At 41.1% G+C, this 16,524-nt stretch overlaps 1 protein-coding gene across 6 annotated transcripts in view; it reads right to left on the reverse strand.

The window, feature by feature from the left end:
* Positions 1-16,385, reverse strand: part of LOC117603255 (putative cytochrome P450 6a14) — a 30,165-nt gene extending 13,780 nt beyond the window's left edge. For 2 of the 6 annotated variants that reach the window (XM_034322220.2, XM_034322225.2), the window contains exons 1-3: positions 8,780-8,923; positions 8,570-8,709; positions 1,227-1,608 (exon numbers count right to left, since the gene is read on the reverse strand). In XM_034322220.2, coding sequence (XP_034178111.1) covers positions 1,227-1,562 — 336 coding nt within the window. In that variant the 5' untranslated portion in view covers positions 1,563-1,608; positions 8,570-8,709; positions 8,780-8,923. Of the gene's footprint in view, positions 1-1,226; positions 1,609-3,541; positions 3,561-3,967; positions 4,205-4,607; positions 4,758-8,569; positions 8,710-8,779; positions 8,924-16,252 lie in introns of those variants that run through there. The other 4 variants (XM_034322223.2, XM_034322221.2, XM_034322224.2 and 1 more) reach the window with 4 other exon arrangements.
* Positions 16,386-16,524: the final 139 nt, after the last annotated feature.

A 16,524-nucleotide genomic window follows, 5' to 3' on the forward strand; every position in this document is an offset into this window, starting at 1 on the left:
TATAAGGTTTGTATTTATGTAGATCAATTAAGGACCTGAATCATTCATTACAAAACAAATTTATTGTATAAATAATAATAACTTGTAAATCATTAATGGCTACGTTATACCAAAAGCTACATTATCCTTTTGTAATGGAATCCGTAAATTATCTGAGAGGTATATTAAATCATAAAAGATGATAGAAAATATTTCGATTAAATACAATTATATTATATTGTAAGAGAGGAAGGTAATTGTTAAATAAATCAAATGCTCTCTCTGTAATGTTGGTAACTTTTGAGCGTTTTTAATAATATAATTAAACTTCGATGTAGCACAACCGCGGAACCACGCCGTTTATCGTAATCGTTTGTCTCGGTCTGATCTCTTTGTAATCCGCGTCTAATGCCTGTCTGAATCTGTCTCTAGTCCGCGGACCGTCACTTATATACAGGGTGTCCCGTAACTTGTGTAACTCCCGGAAACGGGGGGTTGCTGGGGTGATTCTGAACAACATTTTCCTTTACCAAAATGTCGTTTGAAGCTTCGTTTTTGAGTTATTAAAGAAAAACACTGGCCAATCAAGCGCGCCTTTAGCGCAGGCCGAACCACGAGAGCGTTGGCTTTCAGCCGTACTCGGTCGTGGTCGTGAACAAACGCATTGGCACAAACGCATTCATTATTCATGAATAACGAATGATTCCACATTGTTCTTAATTTAAGACGATGTAACATTTATCGCACGCTTCACTTGATACCCACGCTGTGCCAATGCATTTGTTCACGACCACGACCGAGCGCCGTTGAAAGCCAACGCCCCCGTGGCTCAGCGCGCGCCCGGCGCGCGCTCTGATTGGCCAGTGTTTTTCTTTAATAACTCGAAAACGAAGCTTCAAACGACATTTTGGTAAAGGAAAATGTTGTTCAGAATCACCCCAGCAACCCCCCGTTTCCGGGAGTTACACAAGTTACGGGACACCCTGTATATATATATGCCTATTGCCTATTTCGGTGGTGGGGATATCCCCGAATCTTCGAGAAGATTCCATGTCGCGGTTTCTACGCTTACAATATAGCAACAATTTGACATAAATAATTTTAATTTAAAAAAAAAAAGAAAACTAAAAAATTTTCTCGAAAATCTAATAAATAATAGTACTGTAATAAAGAGTTGTCAAAATTGTTAGTGTTGGCGAAAATTATGTATAGAATTAAATTTTGTTAAAGGTATGTTTATTACTTACTATTTCATGTTTTATGAAGCCACGGTTTGCAAATTTGGAGAAATCTTTAATAAGGACATCCTTGATGATATCAGGATCAAGAATAATTAGAATAGGTTCTCTTCTTACAAATATTCCAATCATTGGTTCGTTTTTGTATTTCGTGTAAAGATTCGTTAGAAAGTTTGCCAATGACTCCTTTGCTAACATTGGTGCCATAATATTGCCAAACACTGGTATGGGTTTTGGACCTTTGATTCCACGCTTTTTCCAATAATTAAAGGTCGACGTGAAATAGTAGTAGAGTGCAAGAAACACTGCTACGAGGCCGCAAGAAATTTCCAAATATGTCGCCATTTTGGTTTAGGTTTCTTCAAGAATTCATTTAACCATAGATTGAAAACTGTAAATTATAAAATGATTAAATAGTGTTAGATAATTATTCAGAACTCTCCTTAAAGGGTTGCAAGGGGCAGGGGTAAAGACAATATTATTGAAAATGTTTAATTAGAAACAAATAACCTTAAAATCTATTATATTAAAACTACATCATAAGGCACGCAGGCCGTCAGTTGACGTGTTATTGCAGACGTCCTTGAAGGCTCTGTCTCTGTTATTAGGAATATTTTATATTTCTATATTCATTTAATCAGTTTTTTACGTGGCAGATGAATAATTTATTTTGATTGCGATAGGATATTCAAGAATATTTCTTGAATAAGAAACGGTGTTTCGTCTCGGGGGTATACTTCCGAAAGGCCCCCCTACCCTAGGACAACCAAACTTCGGATTTATAGTAATTGAGGGACGAGAAATCGAATGAGACCATTTTCAGAACTGGCAAATAAACCGTTCTCGAGATATACAGGGTATTCTAAAAGTGTGGGACCCCCCTATTATCTCGATAAGAACGCATTTCCACGGAAAATAACTAAAACAAAAGTTGTAGGGGTCGTAAAGTATTATCTTTACGGGCGTGCCAATTATCGTTTTCAACGTAAATAAAAGTTATTATTTTAAGGGCGTGTTGCCAGCCAGTGAAAAATATAACCTAACATATAACCTAATATTTTTTGCAGCCACGCATGTCCAGTTGTGTACGGTGCTTTTAAGGACGTGCGTCCTTCGTTTAACAGCTTACAGTCAAGCACTGATACTGACGCATATATTGCCTCCTATGCATACGTATGGGTAGGTAAAATTCAATGAATAGTGCCGACCGCTTTTCAAGAATATCTCTGAAACTAGGGCTGAGGGACGGTTATATGTATAGAAAAAAGTTGTTAAAAATATTGAGCTTAACGACCCATTTAAAAATCATCAAAGCCGATGATGTCGTTCACTTCCTAAATAATTACCGATAACTATCGCTACATAACAGTACTAGTATTGTCTCTTTTTTCAACGCGAAGGACATTATGCGGGATATTTTCCGAACTGTTATTTCAGTGATAACGTTTGCTAGACTGAACGCTAGACTCTCGTGCAAGAATAGCTAAAAGCATTGTAGGAAAAACAAATAGTAATTATGTAGAGTAAAACTCCATTTATCCAAATCGGTCGGAAGATATGACGATTCAGATAAGTGGATAATTGGGATAATCCACTTCCATTACTGTTCAACGGTTCGTATAATAGGAGCTGATGTTCATATAACTGGATTTGAGCACTAGAGTAATAATTCTTTTGTAAATGAAGAGTTTTCGAAGATACGCTATCTTTTGTTTTAATTCCTTAGATACAAGGCAAACACGCTAGTTTGCATAGTTGATATCATGCGTGGCCTGAGTTCAGATAATAATAGGAGCTCAATAATATGTTCGGTTAATCGAATATATACTGTGACGACATTAGTTAGGATAAATGGAGTTTTACTGCATGTTGAAAGAGTGGCTTTTCATCGATTTTAATGAAATTTGAATATGTTGTAAAACTCGATATTTTGAATAACTTTTTCCCATACATATAATTGCCGCTCGGCCTTAATTTTCGAGATATTTGCAATAAACTTTTGCTGCTATTACAATGTACTTTGCATACATCTTGTCATCGGTTCACAGTACATACATACACGTCCGTGTCAGCGTATGCGTCATTCTTGGTCATCTCATTGAGCGTCAATTTTTAAATATAAACGGATGAAAAAAAATACAAGGTGGGTTCAGTATATGTAAGCTTTCTTTTTTTCTATTAATATTATTATAATCTAACCTAATCTAATTCACTGATTGGCTAATTACAGGCTGTAATTCGTTCAAATTGGTATTTATAATTTGACTGGTTCAGTTAGGTTAGGTCAGATTGATATATGGGGGAGAGAGTACAGGATCACCCACCCTCTCTCCCACAACATCAATGAAGCTGCCCGGGCCCTCGTGCCCGGCGGTGGCCGGTGCCAGTGGTGGTCCCTGGTCCCGGCAGGTAGGAGGACGGGGGTCTCCTTGACTCCCTCCAAGAAGTGCGCAAGAAGCGCGAGGCGTGGAGATGTGGTCAGAAGTCCCAGAGCCCCTCCCACCGCGTCAGATGTAGGACCACCGTAGGAGTCCGACACTACCCCGCCCTTATTAGGGTGGGGTGTCGATGAAGATTTCCCCCACGTAAAAAAAAGGGCAGATTGATATTCCTGTTGGATACCGTTATAGACTAAGAAAATATTTTTACTCTTCGCGTTTCGGTTAAGATAAGTAAATTCTAAATTCTGTCCCTAGCCGCACTATCTTCTATATACAATTACGCATACGGCCCTTGAATTCCTTACTCACCATCCCTGAATCATACGCTTGACCCTTTGAACTTCAGTAATATCCAAGAATTCCAATTGGTCCAATCCTCATTCTCGTCATTTTCAAAATCAGACTTTTGACCTTTTAAAAACAGTACCAGAACACTTCTTCAGAAGTAAAGTTGTATAGTCACGTAAAAAAGAATCGCTAGCAGTAGAAAATTACTTTAAGTGTTTCCCAATCTTTTTTGTAGCCTTTCTAAAATTCTTATACCCCCTATGTAACGTAAACATAATTTTTAATATTCAAAAATTTAATTGTTGAGGAAATACAGTAAGTATATTTTCAAAACATATAATAGAGAACCGAAATTCAAGTAGGAAATAATTTTAATCAAAGATTTTTCTATATTATTTTAATTATTAGTAATTATGGACGTTTACCCAGCTCGAGTAGCGACTGAGAGTCGCCATACGGTTAACTTAAACTCTGGATGAGTGCATTTTCGAATCGCCCCCCTGTGGGGCGTGGGCCCCACGTTGGGAAACACTGGTCTAATGTAAGAATTCCGTGTATGTATTTAGTTTGATAAAATATTTATTAAACAACGGAATCTAACATTCCAATCACCTTACGCAAATTTCAGTTTTCGTTTCACCCCTTATACATACATACGTACTGCTTGTCAGCGATGCGACGCGACGGTGCCGTTGTATCCAGAAATAATAGATAAGCGGCACTCGCATATTGACACATACGTTGTCGAAAACATCTCGAAAATATTTTGGAAACTATGATCGAGTGTCAGTTATACATATGTATTGGAAAAAGTTATTCCAAGTATCGAGTTTTGCAACATATTCAAATTTCATTGAAATCGGTGAGGTGGCTTTTTCTATATATAATTACTAAATAAATGTATACATGTGTCCTGACAATGTTCATTCTTAGGTTTCATCGAATCTGTCACGGCGTGTGACTCTAACACAGGCATGGCACGAAACCAACTCAAAGAGCGCGTCTGACAGCGACGCTGTTTGTGAGCGCACGTCACTCTACTGATTCGCTCTTTCGAGGTGGTGGGGCAGCATTGTAGGGGAAATCGAGCTGCGGCGGTAAGGTGATACGAATGTGTGGCATTCGACAGAGAACGTCACACATACATGCTCCGACTGCGTAACCTCGAGATACTACGAAGTGGGGATATTTCTCCCCCGCTCGGTTCGGTTCACGCTCCGCTTTGAGCTCGCCGACAAGCTCCGGAGCGCCGGAGAGCGCTCCGGCTCCATTACTACCAGTTGCCCATAGAGTCTAACACATGCTCATGCCGAGGAGAGCGGCTCCCCTCTTCCGCGTGCCCCTCGGCAAACGGCCTTCTGGCGTGAGCATGTGTTAAGCCGAGTATCCACCTGTATCAAACGCCCGTATCGTATCACCGTTCCGAACCCTTTCGAATAGGCAGACGTTGCCACGTTGCATGCCACGGCGTGCTACGACTCGGACAATATTTCTTCGTTTCTTGATAGAAACGGTTCGGCAATAGGACTGGGCCACTACAGGCGAGGAGTTTCGTTTTGCTGCGTGCCGTTCCAAAGGAACGGAGGCAACGGACCCATCCGAAAAATTTGTCGATTCTTTGCCGTTGTATCGAAGGAAAGGTTTATGCGTTTGCACTTGACATAGCGTTTCATGCCGTCACTTGGGTTTCAATTTATTTGAAATCTTGCAGTATTATTGGATTCATTTCAAAATCGATGAAATTATTTATGAACTTAATCTAATTTAATTTAGACAAATTTTATCGTCTAAATATATTTAAACAGATCAATTATCTTCGGTGATACGCTGTACATAAAAGAGCAATGTTAATAAGAACCTCTGTGATTATTGAAAAAGGACAATGTTAATTATCCAGAGATTTTTCCGTTGCCGAATATCGAAAGTTCTATTGGGCTGTGATACGGAGGTGAAGGAACGGGCCGATCCGAAAATTGTCGGTTTCTTGCTGTTCAAAGGATAGGTTCGGAGACCACTTGAAACGTAAAAACAACATACCCAGGCGAAGGCCCGAAATGCTATGTCAAGTGGAAACATGATACTTGAGGCTCGAGATAATATGATCTGGAATCGGATATATCAGTGAGATAATACTAATGCAATGACTGAACTTTGTTATTTTTCATTTTTTTCTTATAAAACTTTTACCAAGATATTTGTGACGTTTTTCTGATTAAAATGATACCAAGCACGATATGGTTAGGACAATTACAATAAAGAAACAGCATGCAGGAAATCGAAACTTCTCGCCTATAGGAGTTTCTTTCAAGAAACGAAGCAATATTGTCCGAGCCGTAGCACGCCGTGGCATGCAACGAGGCAACGTCTGCCTATTCAAAAGGGTTCGGAACGGTGATACGATACGGGCGTTTGATACAGGTGGATACTCGGCTTAAGACGCATTCCGTTTCACGCATTGAGCGCATAGATTGCATTCAATGTGCTCCGCGCATTGATATCGCTCCGTTTCATTAAGGCGCATGATGCGCGCTTGGTAACGGAACACTTTTCCATACATTTGATGCGAATCAAAAATGGATGCTAACATGGGTGACAAAACGTTATCTGTATTAACGTTATTTTTGTTAACTAAAAACAAACTTGTCAAGAAAGAGAGTCAATACTTCATTACTCTCCTCGAAGATGACTGGGAATTCAATTAACTCACTTTCCATCTTATTGCAACAAACTTTTTTGAATTTTTCGCGAATGCATTAACTCTGCATTAAACGCTTCACGCCTGAGCTGCGGTAGCTAATGCACGGTTAATGCGCAAGAAGTGGTGGGAATCTGGGGAATTCTGTGCCCTCTGATGCGTGCATTGAATGAAACGGAACGCACCCTCAGTGTGCAATTGATGTTTCTCTACATTAAATACATATATTAAAAAAATCGCTGCTTATATCGCAATGTTATTTTCCGAAAATATATCTTTTCAGTTGCGATTTTTGAGTAAAGAATTAGTCCTATCGAAAAAATTAAAAAGACCTTTTTTATGTAGAATTTTAAGACAAACAACTTTTCTCTAAAACATTCTTTCGTATCTGCATTTGTTTTCGAGAAATTCAATAAAAACTGTTTCGACATTTACTAACCGTTGCTAAACAACAGGAATGGAGGAGTCAGAAAACCATTTTGACTAATTCTATTAAAATACCCACTGTTATCAAAGAAGTATTGACCTTTTTTTTGTATATACAATGCTTGGACAATATTGAGAATAGTGAGAATTTAGTCGCTTTGACCTCCAGTATCTTGAAAACTACCCCTATGCTCAACTTAAATTTTTTCTGAGGTACCATCATATAGAATTGATTAGCACATAGTTTGATTTGAAATTCGAGTGGGAAAAAATGGGCGAAATTTGGGGTTACCCTTTAAACCTCATGTTCACAGGGCATTTCAGGGTCATTTTAAGGTCATGTGAATATCAATATGTGCTCCTTGATATGTTACAATTTTTGGTTAGATTGCAGTTTCCCGGGTAATTGATCTCGACTATTTTATCGGATAAATCAAGGTCGGAGAAGACGATAAGAAGTGTCCCGAGGTCGATATCACGTGGCGATACAAAGTTATGGCCATTTTAAAAAATCACTTTTTTAGCTGAGGAGAAAGGCTAGCTATTCTAGCTGATAAGTTGGGTTGGATTAGGTTAGGTTAGGTTATTTTTTGGATTCAAAATTATCGGAAAATTTTTGAAATAATATGATTTTTTAAAATGGCCATAACTTTGTAACGCCACGTGATATCGACCTCGAGACACTTCCTATCGTCTTCTCCGACCTTGATTTATCCGATAAAATAGTCGAGATCAATTACCCGGGAAACTGCAATCCAACCCAATTTTTGTCTGTACCATTTTTTTGCATTTTTTCTCAAACGAATTTGTTATTTTATTAAATTGATATAAGCAAATTGTTACATATGTACATATATTGTACGTATTGTGCAGCAATCAATTAAATAATTTGAATATCAAAAGCTGTTTTCACTTTTTCTTATTTTTAACAATGCAAAATTCTAATCATCACTCTGTTATCCATATGATCCATAATGAAAATTATATTTCCACATACATATACTATGTTTTTAAAGATTTTCTTTTAATTTTTAATTTAACTTTAATTTTATATTTATTTCTTTAATATTTTATATTTCTTAGAAATAAGTTATAGTTTGAAAAAATGTAACATGTAATTATACCTAATATGTTTTAAATGTCATAAAATGCTGACGATTCATTTTTAGAACACGCCACAATTAAAGAGTTAATTATAATACTTTATTTTTGTATACAGTAGATTCTCGTTATATCACCGCCGACGTGACTGTAGTACATAGCGCAAAAATCAAGTTTCCAAACTCTTATTTAAAGGGGAGAGAGGAAATTGAAATATATCATTTTCATAGACTATGATAATGGAAGGGTGATATTAGAATGCTTTAAAATCGATGTGAATGCCAAATTGCTTACGTAGCAATATAACGAGAATCTACTGTATTTTGCTTAATTAACATTTTTAAATAAGAGGAAAAAGGACTACAGAAGACGTCAATATAGTAAAATAATGTTGTACTTACACAGAAAAGTAGAAAAATAAATTAATCGCTGTCCGAAAGACTGGATACGTCAATCTTCGTAATGGTGTTTAAATGTACTTCGCCTCCAAGAAGCGATGTCTGATCACTACCGAATGATTACTAACTAAATATTTCCAACTCTGGAGGAAATATACCAATGACAATAACGATAAAACTTGCTGAATCATAATTCCCGGTTTTAATACTTACAATTAATGGTCGTTATTGCAGCTTTATTCATTCTTGATTCACTGCGGTTCGTGTTAAACGATACATGAGAATAGTAATTAATGATTTTATAAAGTATTATCAGTAATCACATCCTCGAGGTGATAGCAACTGAAAGTTATCAAGAAACATACAGTCACTCATGAAAGTTTTTGCGCATTCTATAAAAGTAGCATTTCAATTAAAATAATCAATGAAGCAGAAGAGTAAACAAGAGCGAATTAAGATTTCTGGGGCCTCAGGCTATGAAACCTTTATGGATTTCCTTGGTCGATAAACTTGGTTCAAACATTGAAATTTATTCTAAATCATATAAAATAACATTTAATTCTATAGAAAAGGGGCAACTGTAAAAAATTTCCATTTAATACCATTTGACATAGTAAATGAAAGCCTTACAACACGGCCCCCTGGAACCTGGGGCCGGGACTGTAGCCCCCCCCTCGAACCTTCTCTTGATACGGCGCTAGCTCAATTGAAGCATAACGCAATTCAAGTTTTACAAGTCATCTAAACCGCAATATTTTTTAACATGGTGTTGCGTGCGGCTCGTGGACTCGGAACGGTACCCGATGTAAGTGTAACGTTTACATATTGCTGTTGCATGAATGTATGGGTGTGAAATGTGGTAATGTGGTAGTCGAGCAATGTGATTACCGGTAAATGGAACGCGCGTGTGATGCTATAAAGCCAGAAAAAGTAACGATTTAGTACTAGCCGTGTCTGAACCAGCCTTAACGTAGTGAACCTTCCTGTGAGCCTTCCCGACCCTTGAGATTTCCCTTCCTCCAACAGTCCTCCTCGCGCACTCCCCCGCGAAGTATTGTACGGACGTCCAGGAAGTGCCACTTGAACTGAAAAATATCGATACTGTATCGCCCATCACTAGCCCACGCATTAAGACCGGGATCGGTGCATTGTGCGACTGGCTTGGTCAACGTTTGGTCTGTTTTATTGATACTTGAACGGGTGGTGATCTGCTGACGGGCGTTGTTGCAATCAGGCGTATGTTCTGAAGTATGTGAAGCACTAGGTGCTGTATTTTGTGTCTGCACGGCCCGGCGATCTCTTGGGAGGTTTTCAGACGGCTAGCTGTGTGCAGTTGTGGAACGGCACAGTAACGGCTGAACCTGCCCACCTGGCTAGCCGTGCAGTTGGTGACGCGTAGGTACGGTCACCTTGTTCCCGGTTATCGGGGAAGTTTCCTATGATCAGAAAGGATTGATTAAGAGGACCACGACGATCCACTTCGACGTTAACGAGGCGCCATCCGGTTACGGTTGATGATAAGAGAGCACTCTTGCGTGCGTTAGTCTTAAGTTTTGAATGATCATTCAATTGCGTTTCGTTTCTAATCTTTAGTTTTCGTAAGTACTATATTTATATATTTTTACGTTATTTATTTTAAGTGTTGATTTGATATAATTTTATTTGATTAAGGACCAGACTTTTTCCCCACTTCTGACTGGAGTTTTTTACAGCCGGTACCCTGTAGGGTAGAGTTTCATAGTTTCCAAATAAATAAATCTGTTTTGCTTTTCCGATCTTAATTCACCTGTCTAATTTATTTATCACCGGTGACGCCAATTCCATCTCATTTCCCTCTTCATTTTGTTGATATTCCGAATAGTCGGAACAGTTTGAGAACATAAAATATAATTTCTAATACTATTACTGTGTCGTACCGAATGCTGCACGTCACACGAGCCTGGAGTGATCGCGCGGATTTTTAATTCCTCTTCGAATTTGTAAGATTCGAGTTAACTACAATAGTTTCGCGGTCGTCGCGGCGTGGTTCTTTAAAAACTTAATTCGAAAGAACTGATTTGATGTCGCTGTCTTTGTAATACTATTACGGTATGTTGATATGTTTTCTGACTCGATGTCGATCGATAAATGAAAATAGGAGACTTCCCGATTTTTCTGTCTGGGAGGAAACACGCTATTTGGTTTTCACACAAAACGTTAATTTGCCAATCAGCGTGTTCCCTAATATTCATGTCCGCCCTTGCGTGCGCCTTTAGCGCGATTTTGTCCAGGAGAGGGTGGTACGATACCTGATGTATGCGAGAACCTCGAAAGTCCAGCTACGGCGGGGTTTTTCCACCCAGGTTGACCCTCGAATGCCAAGTACTGCTAGTCGACCGCTGTCGACTTATCCTTCGGGAAGACAGTTTATGACATGATTTTAGCTATTGAGAACGCAGCTGTAGGCGTTTGGCGGGGGGTGGGGAGGATGTTGTCTTCCCGGACGCCTTTGACTCGGCTCGGGGACCGCTAGGTGGCGGCGGAGATAAATGGGGATTAGTTTTCTCGCTGGCGGTCGCTCGGCGTGCAGTTCCAATATATAGGAGTTTCCGAATTGCGGTATGAATGGGTGTCTGTTGTCAGCCCCACTGTTGAGTCTGACAGAGACGATCCCGGTTTCACGGCGACCGTGAAGGTGAACGGACGTGCGTGACCGCTACTCAAGGGTAGTTCCTCAGTTTATTAGTCTTTGTGTAGCGATATCACCTGTGGTCAAGTGTTTTATTTTTTGTCCTCGTTGCTGTGTTCTTGTGCTCGGTGGCTTAATTGTTCCATAGCCCTCATGTATTTTTGCTGTGTGTTACGTGTCTACTACACCCGTCCGTGATAGTGGTTCCTATAGCGCTGTGGCGGGCTGGGCCCGTAAGGCCCATTCTGCAATGGCGTCCCCAACCACGCACAAGGCAAAGCGTGGGGCTTCGCCTAGTGACACGGACAGACATGCTTCGTCGCTGGAGAATTCCATTCGACTTAGGGAAGCTAAAACGCCTAGGTTACACTCCCTACAACTCGATAAATTGTATAAACAAATCATGAGTGAGAGTAAACCGAAACAGTGCAATATGGCGCCCAACCTGAATTCGGCTAGGTTGCGCGCGTCCACCACGCTACCCTCTGGCCCCGCCATCTTGGACAGTGCGCATGCGCAGAAGCCAGGTACTAGCGGCTGGCAAGTCCCGAAGAAGACAGCCAAAATTACGGCCAACGAACCCGTAGCGCCGCCACAGGGCGGTTCAAGCGGGGGCTGCAATAGATTCAGTGCACTCTCAGCTGATAGTGCCGAGATGGATACCAACGACATTAACGACGCGGCCAGCGGAGCTGGGCAACCAAAAGCAGCAAAAATTCATAGACCCCCACCAATATACTCGGTCAACACGTCATTGCAGGCGCTCATCCAATTGGCGAAGAATATGAATCTAACTAAAGGAGATTTCACAATCAAAGAAGTAGTGGCGGACAGCCACACAATTTACTTTAATCGGCTAGAACATTTTGAGTTATTCAAGAACAAGCTCGCAGAAGCCAAAGTTAATTTTTACACATATACTCCTAAAGGCCAAAAACCGAAATCGCTGATCATTAAAGGGATCAGAGGCTCTTTTCCCTGTGACGATATTAAGGCTGAGATACTAGAACTACAACTAACTAATGTGGAGATTATTAGCCTCAGTAAGTTCCATTTCAATAAGAGGGACCCAGATAGATTCTATCACATACTACAGGTATCTAGTGGTAGCCAAACGGCTGAGCTATTCAAGATAAAGTCCCTTGCCTTCCAGAAGGTGAAATGGGAGCACCTTAAGAAGCCCGCAATATACCAATGCAAGAAGTGCCAGCGCCTGGGCCACGCTAGCAAGAACTGCAATCTGCCGTTCTGTTGTGTTAAGTGTGCACAGACGCACACTCCGGGCAACTGCCTTATTTCGGAGGCTTCCGAGAAATCGGCGCTCAAGTGCGCAAACTGTGGACAGGAGGGGCATCCGGCTTCTTACTGAGGTTGCCCATTTATTAAATTTGCGATGCAAAGAAGGAAGTCGCAAAAGGCTAACCAGGCCAACCAGAAGCTGCGTGATTTTAGCACGCAGCAGAGCCTAGTGAAGAGGGGCATGAGCTTCGCCCAAGCGTTGGGCCTTAAGCGAGGAGAAGACCCCCCAGCGCCACCTACTGTGGAGTTGCAGCGGACCAGCTACCCCCTACCCGGCAAGCCTGCTGGAACTCAAGCGCCGTCGCGACCATCTCCCCCTCCACAACCTTCTGAAACCCCTAGTTGGTTGAACGAACTCAAAGCGGATATTTCTCTACTAGTTTCACAGCAGCTTAAATCGTTGTCAGTGCAGATCTCGGCCAACTCTGAGAAAATCGAATTTATTCTTAGTTCTTTGTTCAGCCCGCATAATGGCTAATATCCCCGTTCCTGTTAGTAACATTAAGATAGCGGCGATTAACGTTAATTCGTTATGTGCTAACTATAGAAGGCTTGAGCTGTTAGACTTTGCGCGAAGGTATGGTCACGACGCCATCTTTATATCGGAAACCAAACTAAATGCTAACCACAAAGTTTCCTTCCCTAATTATATTTTTATTAGGAACGACAGACATGCTCTTAGTCATGGCGGAGGAACTGCTATTCTGGCCAGGAAGAACCTCCAGTTCGATACCATTAATCTCCCGATAATGCGGGAATTTCAAATTATTGAGGGTACTATTTTAAAGCTCCCCTCCCTTCACAATAAGAACTTATTTCTAATTAGTATCTATGCCCGCAATGATAACAGGGCATTATTTGTTGAAGAACTCTCTGCCCTTTTCCGTGCTCTCGAGCTTCATAAAGATGAGAATTATTTTATTATGGCCGGTGACTTCAACGTTAGATGTAAACAATGGGGCGATCGTGCGAATAACCAGCGGGGTCGTTATTTTAATCGGTGGACTGAAACATATGAGCAGGAATTTAAGATTAATGTGATTACCCCACACTCCCCCACTTTTAAACCAGCACACACTTTCCTGGATATTTGCCTAGCTGACTCCCGGCTAGCTCACACGAATCGCCACGGACTCACCAATAAAGCGATTACGCTCCCATATGACAGCGACCACTCTGCAATCTCTCTTTCCTTCGAGATTGGGAATGACTCTTTCCTCCTCGGATGTACTAATCCACTGCCCCAGCGATTCAATTACAAAGCCACCAATTGGGAGGCCTTCACTGAGAGGTTGGGCGTTAACTATTTCGCTTCAATCCCGGACAATCGTAACCTGTCAATTTCCGAAATTGACAGTGAGCTGCTTGTCATCAATGACTGTATTATAAACACTATTCAGGAGACGGTACCTTGTTTCCCAACCAGCCGTGCCCCTAATTTAATTAAATATATAAATAGTAAAGTTTCTAAATTGCAGCGTAAGAAGAGGAAAATTGTTTCATCTCTCCATAAACTACATATCTCGGACCCTACCTCACGCGAGACACTAACTAGGTTCCTTAAATCCCTGCTAGCCTCAACTAAGAGGGAGATTCATCTTGAGCTTCAGAAAAACTCAGAAAGGTACTGGAGCAAAATTATTAAGACTATTGACCACAGGAGCTCAGATTCATTCTTCCCAAAGATTAATGCATTATTTCGACCTAAGCAGCCGCTGACAGTTAGTGACCTACACGTGGACAAGGATAACTCGCGACTTATTGAGCGAAGCAGTTGTTGCACAGATAGTGTCCCGGCTATTGACAATAGATATGTTTTCTCATCATCCCAGGACAAATTAAATATACTCGGGGCTCACTTTGAGGCTATCAATTCACTTAGGTATCTTAATCTCAACACCCCTCTCAAAGAAATCGTAGATTCGGTTGCTGGTGTTGAAATATTGTTTAGGGTACTCTAGAATAATATTTCTATATTGTAAGCAAAAATGCCTAACGTTCAATTTAAACAAAGGCGATAGAAGGACGACCAGATGTGTCTGGATTTCGTCACCCAAGTCAAGGGACTGCATCGCCAGGCAGGGCCATAAACGCTTTTGTTTAGAAAAGCGGACCCCAGCTTTCTTATGGGAGTCGAGTCACTTGCAGTCAAAATCTAAGAAGCGTTAGACGTGTTTTTCCGTTCCGTTTAATAAAGTTAGTTTTTCTAAAGTAAAACTGTGTAATTTAATCTCCCATAATCCAACAGCTGGTGCTTTCAAATCCGAAGCTGCTGCTTATAAGTCGCGGGAAGCTACCTACACCTCCTTCTCTGATAATAGTAGGGCCGCCTCTCCCCTCTTGGACGATGAGGGGCCGCACCCTTTCTGTAACCCGTTCTCCCTTGGTGATATTCTGAAAAAGCTTCCAAACAAAACGTCACATGGGTTGGACAATATTCCGCCTATTATTCTTAAACACCTACCTGGTAATATCATTCTGGCCCTTACTACCATTTTCAATAACTGTCTCAACCACAATTACTTTCCCTCCGCCTGGAAGTGTGCTAAGGTTGTCCCTATCCTCAAAAAAGGCAAGGACCCTAACGACCCTGCTAGTTATCGCCCTATCAGCCTCACGCCGGCTATTAGCAAAGTTTACGAAGCACATATCAATTCATTAATAGCCTCCTACTGCAAAGCGCTCAATATCATACCGGATTGTCAATTCGGTTTTACACACCAGCACTCCGCGACGCATGCTATACATAAATTAGTCTCGGACATTAACACTAAGGTTGGTAATAGCAGCTTCGTAGGGGCCGCTCTCCTCGATCTAGAAAAGGCGTTCGATTCTGTATGGATCGATGGCTTGATCTTCAAGCTTATTAAGAAGGGCTTTCCCCGATGGCTCGTCCATATTATCTGGGACATGATTAGAAACAAATCTTTCCGTACTACAGACGGTGTTTTGCTATCAACTGGAGCCTACTACATACACGAAGGACTGCAGCAAGGAACTGTCAATTCCCCCATACTCTTCTCCATCCTTATTAGCGACCTTCCCAAGCTTTTCGATCTTAATCAGCCCGGTTTCCCGTATCTTCTTTTTGAGGATGATGCGATCGTCTATTTTGCATGCAATAAGACTTCCGCTGTCCAGACTACCCTCAAACTTACGGTCAATAAAATTAACTCGTACTTCGCTACCTGGAACTTGCGTTTGAACCCAAGTAAATGTAAGACTATCTTGTTTAGGAAGCCTGTTGATCGCCTCTCATCCAACAATAAAAGTGGGCTTAATTGTTTCGGTATCAAAACCTCTATTCCGGGCTCCGACACGCTTATTTCCATTCCTCACAGAAGCGCAGTTAAGTATCTAGGCTATCATCTAGATTACCTCCTACGGGGCAACACTCACGTTGAGCTTCAACTAACTAAAGCTCGTGCTGCTTTCCGAGCAAATGTAAGGATATTCCATAATGCGCACCTATCCAGCAAAACTAAAATCATCCTATACCAATTGTTGGTACGCCCAATCATCTCTTACGCAGCTCCCATCTGGTGGAACTGCAATCACACGATCATGGAAAAGGTTCGTGCATTCGAACGAAGGTGTCTAAGAGCCTGCTTAAGACTCTATCGGTCACAGCGCTCTAATTTCCAGCGATTCATAAGCAACTCGTATATATATAATAAGGCAGATATCCCTAGAATCGATAATTTTATTTTAAAACTTACTAGGAACTACTTCTGTAAACTTCCTGAGATTCAGAAACCTATGGTCCAGCAGCTTGCTGAAATCGAGCCTTCCTACGCACTCCGACAATTATCCACGGGCTACGTCACACCGCAGGTCTTTATCTACTGCGACAATAATGGCCTTATCCAAGACGCGGATAACGTGCCAATCCTCTACCACTGGCGGCGTAATAGAGCCGACAAGCGGATCGCGCTCGACGTGTCTGATACTAGACCAGGTTGTGCCAACTTCAAATACTCCGCGGCCGTCC

Source organism: Osmia lignaria, chromosome 4 (genome assembly GCF_051020975.1).
Source record: "Osmia lignaria lignaria isolate PbOS001 chromosome 4, iyOsmLign1, whole genome shotgun sequence".
NCBI classification, from domain to species: domain Eukaryota; kingdom Metazoa; phylum Arthropoda; class Insecta; order Hymenoptera; family Megachilidae; genus Osmia; species Osmia lignaria.